Below are 19,845 nucleotides of genomic sequence, written 5' to 3'. Positions count from 1 at the left end.
AAATTCTTCCTCAGCGTACCCGAACAGGCGTGCCAGAGTATGATGACTAGGGGATTTTCACAGTAACTTCATTGCAGTGACAACATAAGCCTACTTGTAACACTAATAAATAAACTTTCAACTTAACTTACAAGTCTAATTAACAGTGAGTGCCATTCATTAGTCCAAAATATATTCTGACAGGAAAACATGCAGCTGTAACCAGCAAATAGTAGCCAAGTTACAGTGAACATGGTGAAAATGGTGTATAGTAGCTTAAAAAAACTGAATTGTAAATGCATTTAACGATAGTTAACCCGTTGTTCAACTAATCCTTACATTAACAATTCACAGCTTCTTACAGAAACATAGTACATACCATGGAATCAGAAGCATAAGAAACAATCAACAGCAGTAAACAGAATGCTGGAACTATGTGTGATGCCATATCACAATTACTCAATAGTAGATCAGTCATTGTCCAATGAATACATATTGGTTGACTGAACCACAGTAGTGTTGATGATTTAACTACTTACGGGTGTCTTGCTTTAGCATTGCAGTATTTTCGGTTCCTGTCCGGTTCGCTGACTTGCCCATGCCTCCAACACTGTCCACAAACAAACTTCAGCTTCAAGTTGAGGTTTCTAGATTTTGTCATGCCTAGAGGTATCTTGAAAGAGAAACCAGCTAAATCACTGACCATTCACCGCAATCATGATGTGGAGATACCGGCGTTGGACTGGGGTAAACACAGTAAGAAGTCTGACAACACCAGGTTTAAGTCCAACCGATTTATTTGATTGTAAACTCGCAAGCTTTCAGGGTTTGCCCCTTCGTCAGGCGAATGGAGAGTTCTGACCCCAGACAGAGCATATAACAGCACAGACATGCTCTGTCTGAGGCCAGAACTCTCCATTCACCTGACAAAGGGGCAAACCCCGAAAGCTTGCGAGTTTACAATCAAATAAATCAGTTGGACTTAAACCTGGTGTTGTCAGACTTCTTATTGCATTCATCGCAACCCAAATAGTAAAATCTCTTAACTGTTGTGACCCCAGAACTCCTGTAAAACTGTGAAAAGAAGCTGGGTTTTGAATTGCAATATGATCTTGCACTAGAGGTACGCCTGTCCGATATACTGGGAAAATATTACTGTCATGGTTCTCTTATTGAGAAAATGATTATTTCTTTTCCCCTAATTGCAGAGATGCACACACAACATTATAGCTGCCTGCATTAACTAGAATTTCATTTGAAATAGAAGAATAGAATCCCTGCAGTGCAGGAAGCCACCATTCAGCCCATTGAGTCTGCACCGACCACAATCCCACCCAAGGTCTATCCCTATAATTCTGCACATTTGCCCTGCTAATCCCCTTGACACTAGGGTCAATTTTGCATGGCCTATCAACCTAACCCTTTAGATTGTGGGAGTAAAACAGAGCACCTTGAGGAAATCCACACAGGCACATAGAGAAAGTGCAAACTCCGCACTGACAATGACCCGAGGCTGAAATTGAATCTGGGTCTCTGGTGCTGTGAGGTAGCAGTGCTAACCACTGTGCCACCCTAAATATGTGCATTTCTCTAATAGCTATGAATGCCATTCTAAGTTCCGGTTAACAAAGGTAACTAAGCTCGGCAAACAATTCTTAATTTATACAGTGTAAATATTTTATTCAACTGCTGGAAGTTTCACAAATGAAACAGAAGCATAGAGTGGAGTCAGTCACAGTGATTCCATTTCCCATTCAGTTCCTAATCTTGGATGTGCTGCAACGGCAGGACACCAAGTACAGGGCGTTATATCTTCTCTCCACCGGAAGGAATCAGTCCTTGGCAAGTACTGCTGACTGCAGTATACACGTCAGCATGTTGGCTATCCAGCAGTTTAAGAGGTGCACGACCAGCAATATCCATGCAGGGGTAAAAACAGGATTTTATATCTTCTAAACCACCTGCCGGAACATAGTGTGTGGCTAGTATTATCAGTATTTAGTTGACGCAGTGAACACATGGCTGAGCAGTACTGCAAAACTAAAGTTGCCAAAGTCCCAGATGATCATAGGCCGCTCTCCCTTTTGAGGGGGAGGGCTGACTGGTGGTGATTCTAACCTGAGGATCACCACACCTCAGGCGAGGGGCAAGATTGAGAAGATGGGGCCTTCAAGGATGATCTTACCGGCACAGAGATCGAACCTGCGCTGTTGGTGTTACTCTGCATCACCAACCAACTGGGTTCAGCAACCCCCACCACAAACTGTCCAGCCAACTGAACTAACCGACTCCCAACTGCAAAACTACAGCAATTAAATAAGGACTTTTTTTTAAAACATATTTAAGATGTTTGAAATGTATGGAAGAAAAAAATTAGACTAGGATAAAGGAAGGGAAAAAGGGGTAAGAGATATCGAAGAATTATGGAATGTTGACTTTGTTTCAGCACATCGCTGAGCTAAATTTTCTGTCATTCCATGGGTTTCTGTAGTTCTGAACACAGATAGTTGGGATTTCTAGATGTTCCCCAATCTCAAAGAACCTTGGTTTCAAATTACGTTACTGCCCGAATTCCAAGAATAAGAATACAACTTCAATTCTTGCGCAATTCAAAAATAATTTACATCTCTGACATGTGCCGGTGTTGTCTCCAGCCCTACATTTTATTACCAAATTGAATCACGATTATCACTATCATGCTCCTAATTCCCAGTCTTCCCACTTCCCAGGTCATTTGACAACACGAATGTTACAGGTCTCCCCCATGAATATTACACTAATATGTTAGTACAATGCACAAAAGTCTGATACTGGAAGTAGCAGTTAAATGCTGCATACTTCCAGAACACCAGCAAGTAGCTAAAATTTCAGAAGTTCAAGGTCTACAACAATATAAACAACATCGGGAGTTTGTATGTCAAACAGACTGCAACAATATCACCAGTGGCAATGGAGTACTGGTGAACAATAGTTTATAAAGCTTCTAATTTTTTTTTTTGAAAAGCAAATTCCAAAAGAACCAGAGGAAGCGATTCTCCCAAATTGTAAGTGTCAAATTCATGTAAAAACTGGAGTAAATCTCACTTTTTCCCAGAGGCATTTTCAAAACGAATCTCCCACACTCTGCTCACTGCAGAGTGCACTACTGTGGATCATGCTAAAAACCAGTGGACAGGACCTAATCCCGCTGGGGAGGCTGGCAGTGTAGTACTGAGCAGGTCACTGGACATGTGCCAATCTGTCAGCACTGAAGTTGGCACATCCACTGTAGCCCTGCACTGTTGACCTTGCGATCGCCGTCCAGCTCTGCAACCTCGCATCGCTGACCCTCCAAACTCCCTATGACCTGATGCCTGGCCCCAGGAATATGACCGGCCAGCCGAATGTCTCCCCTAACCCCTCCTTGATACCCACTCCGCCACAGCCGCAGCACCCCCCCACCGCCCCCCCCACCCCCCGCCAACCAACCCTCCCTACCCCCACCATCACCACCACCCGATGGCCAGCTCTGATTGCTGGCCCTGCGAATATGACCAGCCAACCTAATGCCTCCCCCGCCCCCTCCTCGATCCCCCCCTACCCCAGTACCCCTCCCATCCGATGGCCAGCTCCAATCGCTGGCCTCCAGCCCAAATGTCATTGCCGAGTGCAGACTGGCAGCAGGACTCCCACCCCCACCGATCTAGCCCCCGGAGGCCCCATATCTTTAGCCCCTCCCATCGGGCACTGCCAAATGACCACTGGGCATTGCCAATACACTCCTGGGCATTGGCACTTTGCCTCTTGAAATCTAGCCAGCCTGGAGATACCAGTCCCTGGCCGGTTAGTTACATTTAAAATATATGCTAACAGTGATTTACATAATTAATGCAGTCTCACCAAAATCAGCATGGAGCTGCTGGCACCAGAAAACTGGCTGCTGGAGACTCGCAGAGGCCACAGCGCCCAGCAGGAAACCCATGAAACAGTCTCCGCTTGAGTCTCCTGACCCACTGCACTACAGAGGCAGCGCATCGGGTTGGGAGAATCATCCCCCAGATGTAGAAGGCTTAGGACGATAATTATTCCAACAAGTAATTGGTACAACAACATGTCACTGTAGGGTTGTAAGATAAAATTGAATTTACAGACAAGAGTGTCTCTTCACTTCTGAACTATGTGGTTTACTCAGCAATTCCCCAGCTCAATTTGCAACCTGGTTTGAATCATCTTTGTGCAGGGCAGATCTTGGATCGAAAGCAGAAGCAAAAATAGATGGAAAAATGGGTTACTGGATGGAAATGATCATTTTCGTATGCGAGATGGGATTGAAGGTTTAGTTAGTTTACAAAAATTGCTTGTGTTTATGAATATGGGCACAAGAATTTACAAATGGAAATGGATTAAAAGTCAGAATATACTGAATAAATTGGGTAGCATTCTGTTTAGGTGCCTGGGGGGGCAGTATCTTTTGCCTTCTATTCATAAAGTTTACTTTGTTTTGATACCCTCACGTGGAAAACTGCGGAAACCAAACACACATGACACGGAGTTATCACAATAATAAGTTAGACAAGTAATTCAATTTGCGAGTCCCTATCAAATTCTCGCACACCTGGCGTCACACAGGTCTGTCCTGCACGAGTTTTTATTGCTGCATTCCATTCAATCAATGGAAAATGATGCAAACATTTTACAAACTATTTTTAAACACTGAACAATGTCAAAGTTAGTTTCAATTTCAGAAAATTAACGGCTAGGAGTACTTAATTAATTTCAGCACCATACAATTCTTCCAACAAAGACTCCATCGCCCAATTATCCTCCGGACACAGTGAAGCTGTTGTAATAAGATATTCCCTGTGCTGCTAAACCCCCAATCAAAAAAAGAGAATGCATCAGCCAAATAACTTCCTCTGGTAGCAATTAGGTGTTGTCAATGCATGGGTATCAACATAGCCTCTGGAACATCAACAAATACATTCCTGGAACTCAATAATATGGCTTGTTAAGTTCTTTCACGAATCGGTGTTTATGAGGAATGGAATACATTAATTAAAAAATACACAACTGACATGTTTGCGACCAGAGATGATAGCTAATCTGAACCACATGCAAAACAGAGCTAGAGAAGATGTTTACCTGTCCTGCCTGGGCACTAGCTTCCAAGTTCTGCCAATACTTTTTCGATTCCTGAGTAATTGCTTCATGAGAGATATCTGGCAATTTAAAAAAAGTTTCAACGTTTAGAGACACAAATATATAAAATTAATAAATAATTCTCATCTTAAACAGGCTTACCTGACATCTGATTTTTGCATCTGCTTTCAGCACAATTCTCAAGCCTGCCCGCTACACTATGTCAGCTGTGACTGTTACTGGGCTTCAGTTTCAAGTCGCACTCCAGGACTGGAGCACAAAAACGTATGCTCACACTCCAGTGGCAGTACTGAGGGAGTGCTGCACTTTCGGAGGTGTCACCTGTCAGGTGAGGTGGTAAATCAAGGCTCTATCTGCCTGCTGGGGTAGGTGCAAGAGATCCCAGGGCCCGAGCAAATGTTTATCCTTCAATCAGTATCAGAAAACAGATTATTTGGTCATTGAGAGAGCTTGGTGTGTACGACTTGGCTGCTGTGTTTGTGTTTGGTGCATTTCCTATATTACAACAACGGCTACACTTCAAAAGTACTTTGTTAATTGTAAAGCATTTTGGAGATATCCCAGAGTCATGAAAAGCATTACATATTCGACAAAATCATGTTATAATAGCCATAGAGTCTTGAATCTTTTAATTGAATATTTGTATGCCTTATTTAAACAATTGTGGATGCATACAAATCCCTTTATCAAACATAAGCAGTTACAGTAAGCTTTACTTTGGCAAGATATTACTGAATCATACTTGGAACAAAGTTCAGGTTAATCTGGAGTGATAATGACCACCATTCAAATAGTGTTCATTAGTCCAAAATTCTCACAATAAATTCATGTACACAAACCTTTCATTCTGCTGTATTTTCTATTCCTAAAATTCATCCTTTAATGCAGTTATTATGATTGGTGAGCTTTGTTGCATCGTGTGATTGTGGTGGAGACAGCAGTTTAAATTACACCAATGTTGGACCAGTGGAACAGCACAGGAATAATCATACTTGAATTTATGCTGCAACTTTCAATGTAAAGGAGTGCACTTTTATTCCTACATGGGTCACATCAACATAATAAACCCAGAGTTTATCGGGTTGATTTATACCTTAATGAAACAATGATGTGGGACTAGGGTGGGCACAGTAAGAAGTCTCACAACACCAAGTTAAAGCACAAAAGGTTTATTTGGGATCATGAGCTTCATCAGGTGAGTGGAGAAGTAGGTTCACAAACATGGCATTTATAGGCAAAAACACAATTGCAAAATAATTACAGATTCTGGAATTATGAAGGATAAGGCATTCCAATCTGCAATTATCTTGCAATTGTGCCTTTGTCTCGTGATTCCAAATAAACCTGTTGGACTTTAACCTGGTGTTGCGAGACTTCTTATTAATGAAACAAGTATTTCTCAAGGATAGTGTTGTAATCATAGAATCCTTACAGTGTAGGAGGGGGCCATTCAGCCCATCGAGCCTGTACCATCAACGATCCCTCCCAGGCCCTATTCTCGTAATCCCATGTATTTATACTAAGGGGCAATTGCGCATGGCCAATCAATCTAACCTGCACATCTCTGGAATGTGGGAGGAAGCTGGAGCATCCGGAGGAAACTCACGCAGACGTGGGGAGAACTTTCAAATTCCATAAAGGCAGTCACCTGAGGCTGGAGTTGAACCCAGGTCCCTAATGCTGTGAGGCAGCAGTGCTACCCACTGAGCCACTGTGCCGCCCACAAAATATTTCTTCAGTTTGCAAACCAAGTGAAAATATTTGGCGGGATGGATTTGAAATATTATGAACAATCCTCAATCCACAGCCACCCAAACTGAATGCAGCCAGCTTCCTTACAGCTCTAAAATAATCCCAAGTGTCATCCCCAAACAGCACAGTGGCACAGTGATTAGCCCTCATAGCACCAGTGACTAGTGTTCAATTCTAGCCTTGGGTGACTGTCCATGTGGTGTCTGCACATTCTTCCCGTGTCTGCATGAGTTTCCTCCAGGTGCGCCAGTTTCCTCCTCCAGTCCAAAGATGTGCAGGTTAGGTGTTAAATTAAGCCACGCTAAATTGTCCCTTAGTGTCCCAAGATGTTTAGATTTGAGGGAGATCAGCGGGATAAATTAGTATGGCTAATGGGGATGGCACGTGCAAAAGATGCACTGTCAGAGAGTCAGTGCAAACTCAATGGGCTGAATGGCTTCCTTCTGCACTATAGGGATTTAGCCATCTGGCTGAGCGTAGGTTTGCCAGACAAGTGCCTGCATTTCAACTATGCAGTGAGAAGTTGCTGATAAGAATGCGCAGAAAGAGGAAATATAATTTTCTTCACTGTGAAACACTTGGCCTATACAGTGTCAAGAGCAATCACATCACAAAAAGGCAGTCAAATAGACCGATTGACACCCAGTATAAGTGACAATGGACTCGGATGAGAAAAGAAACTCGGCAAACTCCATATTCAGACAGTAGAGGTTCAGAGGTAAAAGGAAAATAGCATTAGTCAGAATGACTGCTGAATCTTTGGCAGGCTGAGTTATACATGGTGAATGGAATGGCCTATTCCGATTCCAAGCTTTCTGTAACCTGATAACCTGTGCAGGATGTGCATAAAAAGCAGGCTCCCAACAGAAAAGAAAAACCCTGTGTTATGGAACCTACGTGTGTCAAGTTGCATCATCCAGACTTTCAGTTCTATCAGACTGTGTGCATAGAAACACTCATCTTCTCTAATACAACCAAAGCGAACTTCATGGCGGCAGAGATCAAGTAGTCTGGTATTGTCAAAAGGTCGGATCTTAGAGTATTTCACTGTTGTCTCTCGAAGGATGTGGACGAGGCACCTATTTAAATAAAAGAGCAGGTAATCGGAATCTGTACAGAAGCCTTGAGCAATGTTACTGATCAAGCAGAGAAAACCAAAGGTAAAAGCAAATCCACTCAGTCTACAATTGCCCATCCCTAGTTGCCCTTAAGGTGGTCAAGGTGAGTTGCCTTCTTGAGTTGCTGCAGTCCACGTGCTGTGGGTTGGCCCACAATGCTGTTTGAGAGGGAATTCAAGGTTTTTGACCCAGCGACCGTGAAGGAACTGTGATGTATTTCCAAATGAGTGGCTTGGAGGGGACCTTGCAGATGGTGGTATTCCCATGCATTTGTTGCCTTTGACCTTCTAGATGGAAGCGGTCGTGGGTTTGGAAGGTGCTGTCCAAGGATCTTTGGTGAATTTCTACAAACCACCTTGTAGATAGTACACACTGCTGCTACTGAGCGTCAGCAGGGGATGTGGTGCCAATCAAGCGGGCTGTTTTGTCCTGGACGGTATCAAGCTTCCTGAACGCCGTTGGAGCTGCACCATCCAGGCAAGTGGAGAATATTCCATCACATTCCTGACTTGTGCCTGTAGATGGTGGATAGGTTTTGGGGTGTCAGGAGATGAGTTACTCTAATACTCACCAATAAAGTCAGACAGCAAATTGATTTCTGGGTCATCTTAAAGCAGTGTTCTAAGACAGGTGAACTCATAGTCAGGCAATATGCCCAACAGTCAGACTCTCCACCATGTCATTGTAAGTCAAGTCACTATAGGAAATATCATTAAGGAAAATAACTTAAAATTCTATTAAATCAGATTCCATAAGAAATAGGAGCAGGAGGAGGCCATCTAGCCCTTCGAGCCTGCCCCGCCATTCAACAAGATCATGGCTGATCTGAAGTGGATCAGTTCCACTTTCCCGCTTTCTCCCCATAACCCTTAATTCCCTTGTCTATCAGAAACCTATCTACCCATGACTTAAATATATTCAGCGAGATAACCGCCACCACTTCAATGGGCAGAGAATTCCAGAGATTCACCACCCTTTGCGGGAAGTTGTTCCTCCTCAACTCCGATCTAAACAGCTCCCCCCCCGCTTATTTTGAGGCTGTGCCCTCTAGTTCTGCTATCCTTTCTAAGCGGGAAGAGTCTCTCTACCTCTAACCTATCTATCCCCTTCATTATCTTATATGTCTCAATAAGATCCCCCCTCATCCTTCTAAACTCCGAGTACAGACCCAGTCTATTCAATCTCTCCTCATAGGCTAACCCCCTCGTCCCCAGTATCAGCCTAGTGAACCTCCTCTGCACTCCCTCCAAGGCCAACACATCCTTCCGCAAATGCGGCAACCAAAACTGCACACAGTACTCCAGTTGCGGCCTCACCAGTACCCTGTACAGTTGCAGCTAGACCTCCCTACTTTTACATTCTATCCCCCTCGCTATAAAGGCCAACATTCCATTCGCCTTCCTGATTACCTGCTGCACCTGCAGACTGGGTTTTTGCGATTCGTGCACAAGGGCCCCCAGGTCCCTCTGCACTGTAGCACGCTGCAGCTTTTCGCCTTTTAAATAATAATCCCTCCTACTATTATTTCTACCAAAGTGGATAACCTCACACTTGCTAACGTTATACTTCATCTGCCAGGTCCTCGCCCACTCACTCAGCCTACCCAGATCTCTCTGCAGACTTTCCGCACCTTCCACACAATTTGCCTTTCTACTCATCTTCGTGTCATCAGCAAATTTCGTCATCCTACACTCAGCCTCCTCCTCCAGATCATCTATGTAAATGGTAAACAGTTGAGGCCCCAGCACCAATCCGTGCGGCACTCCACTAGTCATCAACTGCCAACCAGAATAGCACCCATTGATTCTAACTCTCTGCTTCCTATTAAACAACCAATCCTCTATCCACGCTAACTCCTTACCCCCAACTCAGTGCACCCTAACTTTTTGCAGCAATCTTTTGTGAGGCACCTTATCAAACGCCTTCTGGAAATCTAAAAACACCGCATCCATCGGTTCCCCTCTGTCTACCCATTTTAGTGAGCTGAGAAAGCAAGTTCACATAACTTGGATATACCCCCATATGGTTCAGGTACTAGACAAACAGCAATTAATTACCCGGAAGTTGATAAAACTTTAGCCAAGCATCCAAAATATTAAACAAAATAATTGGCAAAAAAGAGACATTTATAGAAGCTTATCTTAAAAAAATGATTGAAAGGAGAAGGCCGCTGCACAAGGAGGCGTATCAGTGTAAACTAGGGGTGAGGGTAAAGTATTAGAAGGAACTGGAAGGGGAAGAAGTTGCAACATGAATTAGAAGAACGAAGAGGAAGATGGTGAAGAGAGTCACTATAAACTGGAGTGAGAGGCGAGAGAATAAAAGCAGTATTGTGAATTTGGAGGGCCAACTGGCTGGAAAGCAAGCATTAACTGGGAAAGTATGACAGGAGAGTTCATGCTTGAATTTGAAAGAAAATATCTTAGTATAATACTAACCGTAGATGCTGATACTGGGTGGGATTTTATGGCTGTGATCACCCCAAGGCTGGAAATTCCCGCCTGAGGTCAACAGACCTTTCCATGGTCCGCCCCACCCACTACAATTCTGTGGCAGGTGGGATGGGAAAATTCCTATCCCAGTGTCTCCGTGTCACCACGAAATTGTACAAACTATTTCAGAACAACCAACTGGAGATAACAGAGTACCATAAACATCCAAAATTGCTAGACAGTGAAAGAATGCCAGGGTATATCAGCAACTGAAGTTGTGTAAAATTCATGCCCCACCGCAAATATTTTGAATTATTTTCACTTACAAGACTTTTTTAAGTCAGCAACAGTGTTTCCTAGTTTGGCATTTAAGATTTTAAAGATGGACTGGATTCAATTTTGATGGGACTTTTTTCTGTTTCCTCAACAGAAATGCAGCGACGATTTGAAAGCTGGTTCTCAGCCGTAAGGCAAATAGTTGCCTACAAATTCCACTATTCAATTATTAAAATTAGTTACGCAGACATTGTTATTCACTTTCCGCCACTTGTCCTAGAGCAGCAACGTATTTAATGCGTTACTAATTAACTCCAATAGTGAAGAGACGTTTGGCAAGATATGGACTTGCCAGTCGTGGGAACAATTATAATGAAATATTCCATGGATGTAAAACATCAGCCCTCAGCAGCAAACACAGGCTACATCCAAAATCTTGGAAGTCCAAAAATATAGATTTGTTCCAGCTCTATCAATGATGTTCCACAGTTTTAGTACTGAATGTACTTACTTGTTCTGTTCAAATAAATGCTTGGCATCTGGATTGGAACAGTAGACTTGGTTATCCTTATTGTTCTTGTGTATCATTCTGGGTTTGTTATCAAAACATATCTGAAATTAATTAACACATGATGGATCCATAATTAATTCTGATCTTGGAACTTATCTTGTAGCATATCTTTACAAATTAAAACCTGCCAATATTTAACTAAACAATAACATTTTAACGAGTCCTTTTATGATTTTGACTTTAAAAAATGGTGTACTGATTGCGACTGAGTTTAACCTTGCTTCAAGACGTATGAACTCAACAGCAGCTCTTCAGAACTTGTGTTAATTCTCCAACTTGTAACACTCAGCAAATCAAGTCCCAAAAATGACCTTAACTAAGATTAACAGTATTTGGAATTTGCCGGCCTGTGTAGGTCAGCGTCACATAATAGAAATTCAATTGAAATGGACGCTATTCCTGTGCTACCCAAGTCCTGGAGGTAAACTTGAACCGTAGGATAGTGTGCTGTCAAGTGAGCCGCTCAGACCCTTACGTGGATCTCCACCATGACCTGGTGGAGAGGCTTGGGCGTGCCAATGATCCCTTGAGGAATGCCATCAGGAGCTCCTGATAGGACCAAGCTTAACAGTAAGGTGGAGGTGCCAGAAAAGGTGAGGTTCAAGAAGTCCTTAACAACAGAACAGTTGTAGGATGATTGTGCATTTCACTAGTTGTGAAGCAGAAGCTACAGAAGCAAGGTGATACTGATCATCATGGTTCTACATATTACTGAAACCTGATCACCTACCCATCAAGATCGTGTGGACAATGACATGGGGAGGTGATGGCCCAGTGGTATTATTGCTAGACTATTAATCCAGAAACTCCGTTAATGTTCTGGGGACCTGGATTCGAAACCCACCACCGCTAGTAGACGAATTTGAATTCAGTAAAAAGAAAACCTGGAATTAAGGATCTACTGATGACCGTGAAATCATTGTTGATTAGTCAAGAAAGTCCATCTCGTTCACTAATGTCCTGTAGTGAAGGAAATCTGTTGTCTTTACTTGGTCTGGCCTACATGTGACTCCAGAACTACAGCAATGTGGTTGACTCTCAATTGCCCTCAACAAGAAATGGGCAAAAATGCTGACCAATCAGCAACGCAATGTCCCACAAATGAGTAAAAAACTAACGCAATACAAATAGGTGATGAAAGAAACACCAACTGTTTCCACAATCATCAAAGATTCACAAAATGCCTCATTATTTTCCCACTCCACCTAAGTCGGAAAATCTGAAGTCTTCTCACTTTATGATGAAACCGTATTTAGAATCATAGAATTCTGGCAGTGCAGGAGGCCCTTCGGCCCATTGTGCCTGCACTGGTCACAATCCTACTCAGGCCCTATTCCCATAACCCCACATATTTACCCTGCTAATCCCCTGATACTAGGGTCAATTTATCATGGCCAGTCCATCTAGCTTGCGCATCTTTGGACTGTGGAAGGAAATCGAAGCAACCGGAGAAAACCCATGCAGACAGGGACAGAATGTGCTAACTCCATGCAGACAGTGAACCGAGGCCAGAATTGAACCTGTGTCCCTGACATTGTCAGGCAGCAGTGCTAAACACCGTGCCACCCCAATTATTTCTTTGCATCCATAGAAGAGAATCCCTCAGTGCAAAAGGCAGCCATTCAGCCTGTCGAATCTGCATCAACTCTCTGACAGAGCATCCCTCACATGCCCTCTCCCCCATCCCATACCGAATTCCATTTCTTGTTCTGTGTCTGGCGGAATATGCCAGATTAAGTAAAATGGAACAATGGTGATATCAATTTAAAACAAATCCAACTTACCTCACAGAGAAACATAAATATGCCATGATGTTCTTGTAGAATTTTGCCTACAGTTAAATTAACTTTCCTGACAGTTCCAAAAGGATCAAACAACAGTTCACGATTAAATGCTCCTTTGCGTTCTAGGGTCCATACATCTATCTCTTCTTGGCAATATGCAAATGTACAGTGACCAGGGTATGTACATTCTTCTCCAGCAGCAACATCTAAAAACAAAACCAAGTATTATAATCTTCCATACTTTTGATCCAAACATAGGCTTTTTTTTGGCAACCAATTAGCTTAAACACCAATACCAACACTAAGCAAAATTATGTATCACTTACCTTTTAATGAGATACAAGAAAGGGAATAAATCTTAGTCAACTTTAACTCAGTTCACAAGAGAATCTGTTACCCATGGCCCCATACACTGGCTAAAATATCTACATTTCATCTGGTGTCAAAGCAACAGATTATGTCTAATGCTGCTGAGGATTGGTTCTCTGCTTGGTTTAATAAAAGATATTATACTGGCTAAGAGCATACTTACGCTGGCTAAAAGTATGTTTACACTGGCTATAAGTACAATAAAAGCTTACGATTTTTTCAGGGCAGTGATCAAGAGACAAAACTATTTCACACTATTTGGGTGAAAAGAGCAAGCATTTTGCTTGTCCTCAGAGAGATCGAAGTCAAACAACTGCACAATTTACTGTTGATTTGCTCAATAAACAGGATCTAGTATCAATTAACCAATGTGAACTGGTCCACTGTGATTGCTATCCAGTGAAGCATGCCAGAAAAGACACCTACATGAATTTTAGACAAGAAACAGGGCAAACGTCTATTTACAGTGTCTTGGGGCAGCACTGTTGCCCCACAGCACCAAGGACCCTGGTTCGATTCCTGGCTTGGGTCACTGTCTGTGGGAAGTCTGCATGTTCTCCTCGTGTCTACATCGGTTTCCTCCAGGTGCTCCTGTTTCCTCTCTCAGTCCAAAGGACGTGTTAGTTAGGTGCGTTGGCCATGCTAAATTCTCCCTCAGTGAACCCGAATAGGTGCCGGAGTGTGGCAACTAGGGAATTTTCATAGTAACTTCATTGCAGTATTAATGTAAACCTACTTGTGACACTAATAAATTTATTTAACTTCAATACAGATAAAAATGTCGAGATGAATCTCGTGGGAGAGAAAAGAGCACTAGGGCAAACAAAATGGAAAGATTACAAAATGTGAGGAAACCTTTGTCACACCCATTACACATCACAAATAACACCTAATGAAAGAGCAGCGCTCCGCAAGCTTGTGATGCCAAACAAATCTGTTGACCTTTAACCTAATGCTGTGAGACTCCTTACTGTGCCCACCCCAGTCTAACACCAGCATCTCCACATCATTACAAATAACATATGACCAGAATATAATAGTGTTGCCTTGATTGGGAAGGTGGGATGATGCCTTTACTTCCGTGAACTTATAAAATCATTACGAACACTAGAATGCTTATGGTTGGCCAAGCCAAATCAATGCCATCAAATCTATCCTTATTGACCCTCCTTACGATGTAATTACATCACAAAAATAGCTGGTATTCATTACAGAACTCAGCATTGCATTAGCTGGTGCAGTTGCCATTTAAAATCCTGTAAGAGCCAAATAAATCTGTAGAGGACACTAACGACCCAGCTTCACATATTACTTCTGCTGCCAGCAATACTTAATTTGTGTATCTCCCTCTGGCAATTCTGGCTTCCCAGACTGTCTGGACTCACTACAGTTCGCCTACCACTGCAAAAAGTCCACAGCAGACGCCATTTCCCTGGCCCTGCACTCAACCCTGAAGCACCGAGATAACAAAGACACCCATGTCAGATTTATTGACTATAGCTCAGCCTTCAATACCATTATTCCCACAAAACTCATCTCCAAACTCCAGGGCCTAGAGCTCAGCTCCTCCCTCTGCAACTAGATCTTGAACTTCTGAACCCACAGGCCACAATCAGTAAGGATAGGCAACAACACCTCCTCCATGATCATCCTCAACACCGGTGCCCCACAAGGCTGCGTCCTCAGCCCCTTACTATTCTCCTTATACACCTATGGACTGTGCGGCCAAATCCCCTCACAACTCGATTTTCAAGTTTGCTAATGATGTAGTGGGTCAGATCTCAAACAATGATGAGATAGAGTACAGGAAAGAGATAGAGAATCTGATGAACTGGTGTGACGACAATAATCTCTCCTTTAACATCAACAAAACAAAGGGGATAGTCATCAACTTCAGGAAGCATAGTGGAAGACATGCCTCCGTCTACATCAATGGGGACGAAGTAGAAATGGTTGAGATCTTCAGGTTTTTAGGTGTCCGAATTACCAACATGTCCTGGTTTCTCCATCCTGGCACTTTAGTCAAGAAAGTCCACCTACGCCTCTACTTTCTCGGAAGATTAAGGAAATTTGGCATGTCAGCTATGACTCTCACCAACCCTTACAGATGCACCATAGTAAGTAGTCTTACAACACCAGGTTAAAGTCCAACAGGATTATTTGGTAGCATGAGCTTTTGGAGCACCCCTCCTTCATCAGGTTAATGCTTGATGAAGGAGCAGTGCTCTGAAAGCTTGTGCTACCAAACAAACCTGTTGGACTTTAACCTGGTGTTGTGAAACTACTTACTGTGCCTGACCCAGTCCAACGCCAGCAACTTCAGATGCACCATAGAAAGCATTCTTTCTGGTTGTATCACAGCTTGGTATGGCACCTGCTCTGTCTAAGACCACAAGAAACTACAAAGGGTCATGAGCAAAGCCTAGTCCATCATTCAAACCAGTCTTCCACCCATTGACAGTCTACACTTCCCGCTGCCTCGGAAAAGCAGCCAGCATAATCAAGGACCCCCATGCACCCCAGACGTTCTCTCTTCCACCTTCTTCATCGTCGTAAGGTACAAAAGTCTGAGGTCACGTACCAAACAACTCAAGAACAGCTTCTTCCCTGCTGCCATCAGACTTCTGAATGGATCTACCTCACATTAAGTTGATCTTTCTCTACACCCTAGCTATGACTGTAACACTACATTCTGCACTCTCTCCTTTCCTTCCCTAAGAACAGTATGCTTTGTCTGTATAGCACAAGAAACAAAATATTTTTCACTGTATACATGTGACAATAATATATCAAATCCAATCCAATCCTGTATCTGGAATCGTTATCCTTTATATTCAGACACCATTTATCTGCTGGACCAACTGCTACAACCCAAATCAGGCACAGGAAAACATGTACCCCACTACAAACTCTCCACATATGTCATGCTCATTAACCACCATGCTCAACATCATCAGCATCCTCTTTGTTACAGTACACTAACAAGACTATGATCATTAGTAGATCCCACATGAATTATAATGTATTCAGACAATGTGCTAATTATTGCATTTGGTGCGTAAGTTGTTTAACAGCTGCAGAGTGAAAAGTCTTGAGAGGCTGGTATTAAATCTAAGAAGAATAAAACAGACAAACTTTTGCAATTGATAAGCAGCAAAATACATCCGTGTTCCTAATGATTTTTTCATACTTCTGCAGTTTTTATCTTGATGTTGTTTGGCTGGGAAAGGTGGATCAGCTGCAAAGCATTGCACACAACATGGAATGGCAATCAAACTGATGGAACTCAACCCATCCCATCACAACAGCAGTGTGTGTGCATGGTCACACTACACTGAAGGTAGCCAGTGATGCAAAGTCGAGGCACGCTAATATTAATAGCTGAAGAGAGTCAGGCAGTCATGGGGGAGAGAAGAAAATACACAAGTCTACTGCTGGCATCGCGCAAGTGCAATGCCCAGCTCCGACAAGAGAGAAAATGACCTGCTTCTCCAGGATCATTTATGGGTAATAGACCATAAACATCCTAAGAATCCTAATTAGTTAGCAGCTCAACTGGACTGGCTATGTAAATGATGTGGTTATTAAAGTTTAAGTTTATTTATTTATTGGTACAAGTAAGGCTTACATTAACACTGCAAAGACATTGCTATGAAATTCCGTGAGTCGCCACAGTCTGGTGCCTGTTCGGGTCAATGCACCTAACCAGCATGTCTTTCAGAATGTGAGAAGAAACCAGAGCACTTGGAGGAAACTCATGCAGACAGGGAGAGAACGTGCAAACTCCGCACAGTGACCCAAGCCAGGAATCAAGCCCAGGTCCCTGGCGCTCTGAAGCAGTGCTAGCTGCTGTGCTACGGTGCCTATTAGAACCGGAGGTTGAATATTTAATACCTCCTGTCTCTTTAAAGTCTCTCCACCATCTACAAGGCACAAGTCAGGAGTGTGACGGAATATTCTACACTTGCCTGGAAGGGTGCAACAAGAAACTGACCATCCATTAGCCTGAACTCCACCAACACCAGCATACCTGGGCTGCAAGGTATATCATCTATCTGCAGGATACACTGCAGCAACTCACCAACAATTTTTCAGTTCATGACATTTAGCATGGCGGCGGTTGAAGATTGCAACAGGTCTGGAAAATTTGTCGTGAGGTACATAAATTTTTCCTAATTCGTGCCATAGCAAATGGTTCAACAGGTGATGCTGACTGAATGCAAAGGATAAAAATTCCAGGTAAAGGCAAATACTGCAAGCAGGAGAAGCAATATATGACGCAATACCATCCAAATCTAAAATACTAAGAGCAGCAGACACCATTTACGGGCATGAATAGTTGCCCCTACATTGTTGCTGGGAATCCGAGAAACCGTCTGCCTAAAGCTATTATGGGAGGACCTTCACCATAGAAACTGCAATGGTGCAATCAGAAGACACAATTCCATCTTCTCAGGAGCAACTAAGAATAGGAAAAAAGCAAAAATCAATGCTAATCTCATCAGCGACGTCTCTATCCCTAAGATTAATTTTTAAAAGACTGATTAGATAATTGTTGTATTTCCTGTATACTTATAGGGAGTTAAAAACTTGCTTGAAAAATAGCATAGAATAACTAACACCAATATAGCTATTTAGTTTTAACAACAAATGTAGGAGGCAGTCAACAGACAATTAATATCCACAATGCACCAAATCCCCTACCCAAGAAAATATTAACCATCCTTTTATTGCCTACAGTAATTGAACTTTCTCACTAAAATGAAAGTTGACTGTATCCACAAATAGGAGACTGACCCCCGTTTAAGTCTTACCTTTACATATGAAATATGGCCCCACATATTGATTCTTTGTTGGTCTAGGTCGGATCTTCTTCCAGGGCCTACCATCTGGGTTCTTCAATCGACCAATTAAAATATCCTTCTTACACTTATGTTCCACATCTTTGTTGTACGTATATGTCAATCCTTTGGGATCTAAAAACAGTGGAAACCAGTGGAATTGTGAACAAACTCCTTAAAACATTACATCTCAAAGCCTTGTAAATTAGTAAACTCTATTTCTTATTCTGGGTTTGTGGAAACACTGTTGATATTCCAGAGCAGTTCCAAAGCATATACTCCCACTCTAAAACTTCACCTTTAAAATTAACACTGGCACGCTTACTTCAAAATGCCGATAGTGAGAGATAATAAAAATTATTGCAAGACGCATTTAATGACAAAAGGGTAAAATCAAAGTAAAATTACCTGTTATTGCCTGTCCCTTTTTACAGCAACACAAGCTCTGTACTACCAAGCGGCTATTGATGTAGGTAGGATAAGTTATTAAGAAACATAGTCAGACTTTAGCCCATGCAATACCACTCTGTGTTTTGGGGGTGCAGTCCAGTATTTACAATACCAGCTTGCAAATACAAAACTACACCATACACAGGTTTGTGCAAGGGAGCCATATTTGCAATGCCCAAAAGCATTAGTGACTAAAGACAGAATCCACCCCCCCCCCCAGCGTTGCAATCAAAGATGCTGCATCTTGATCAATGGCCAGAAACATGAGGCAAAACCATGTCTTGATTATTTACTTCATCTTCAATGGCAACAGTGCTACTTTATTTGCACTGCTGTTTAACTACTGCTAGTGGAGCTCCTGTTACATGGCAAACAATATTTAGAGATCAGCCACGATGTGATTGCGGACAGCATAGTGGTTGGCACTGCCACTTCACAGCCCGATTCCCAAATTGAGTCACTGTCTGTGTGGAGTCTGCACGTTCTCCCAGTGTCTGCGTGGATTTCTTCGAGGTGCGCCGGTTTCCTCCCATGGTCTAAAAATGTGCAGGTTAGGTGGAATGGCTTTGTTAAATTGCCTATTGGTGTCAGGGTAACTAGCTAGGATAAAATGCATGGAGTTATGGGGATAGGATCTGGCTAGGATTATGGTCGATGCATACTCGATGGGCTGAACGGCCTCTCTTCTGCACTGTTGATTCTATGTAATTGAATAGTGTTGCAGGCTTGAAGAGTTGAATTGCGGACTTGATTACTATGATTAGCATCAATCCCTTAGCACACAGGAGTCTCACAACACCAGGTTAAATTCCAATGGGTTTATTTGGTAGCACAAGCTTTTAGTGCATTGCCCCTTCATCAGGTGAGTCACTGATGAAGCAGCAGCACTCCAAAAGCTTGTGCCACCAAATAAACTTGTTGGACTTTAACCTAGTGAGAGACTTCTAACTGTGTCTACCCCAGTCCAACACCGGCACCTCCACACATAGAAGAAAAAAGTCAACCAAACATGAGATTAATATTTTGATTACAGTAGCTATTCGAAAGGATATGGGATACATCTCCATGGCAATAGCTGACCAGACTCCACATGCCAACCAATTAGCATCCTTTTCTCATGCTGTATAAAAGGTT

At 42.7% G+C, this 19,845-nt stretch overlaps 1 protein-coding gene across 5 annotated transcripts in view; it reads right to left on the bottom strand.

The window, feature by feature from the left end:
* The window catches only part of zc3h7a (zinc finger CCCH-type containing 7A), a 111,052-nt gene that overhangs the window by 11,717 nt on the left and 79,490 nt on the right, over positions 1-19,845 (bottom strand). For all 5 annotated transcript variants that reach the window (XM_080206930.1, XM_080206934.1, XM_080206935.1 and 2 more), the window contains 6 exons: positions 18,235-18,396; positions 13,052-13,257; positions 11,208-11,308; positions 7,768-7,949; positions 5,101-5,177; positions 519-652 (listed from right to left, as the gene is read on the bottom strand). In XM_080206930.1, the coding sequence (XP_080063056.1) occupies positions 519-652; positions 5,101-5,177; positions 7,768-7,949; positions 11,208-11,308; positions 13,052-13,257; positions 18,235-18,396 (862 nt within the window). The remainder of the gene's footprint in view (positions 1-518; positions 653-5,100; positions 5,178-7,767; positions 7,950-11,207; positions 11,309-13,051; positions 13,258-18,234; positions 18,397-19,845) is intronic.

Source organism: Carcharhinus amblyrhynchos, chromosome 18 (assembly GCF_965287045.1).
Source record: "Carcharhinus amblyrhynchos chromosome 18, sCarAmb.v2.hapA, whole genome shotgun sequence".
NCBI classification, from domain to species: domain Eukaryota; kingdom Metazoa; phylum Chordata; class Chondrichthyes; order Carcharhiniformes; family Carcharhinidae; genus Carcharhinus; species Carcharhinus amblyrhynchos.
Note: the sequence above shows the minus strand (reverse complement) of the source record. Positions and strands in the feature narration are given on the sequence as shown.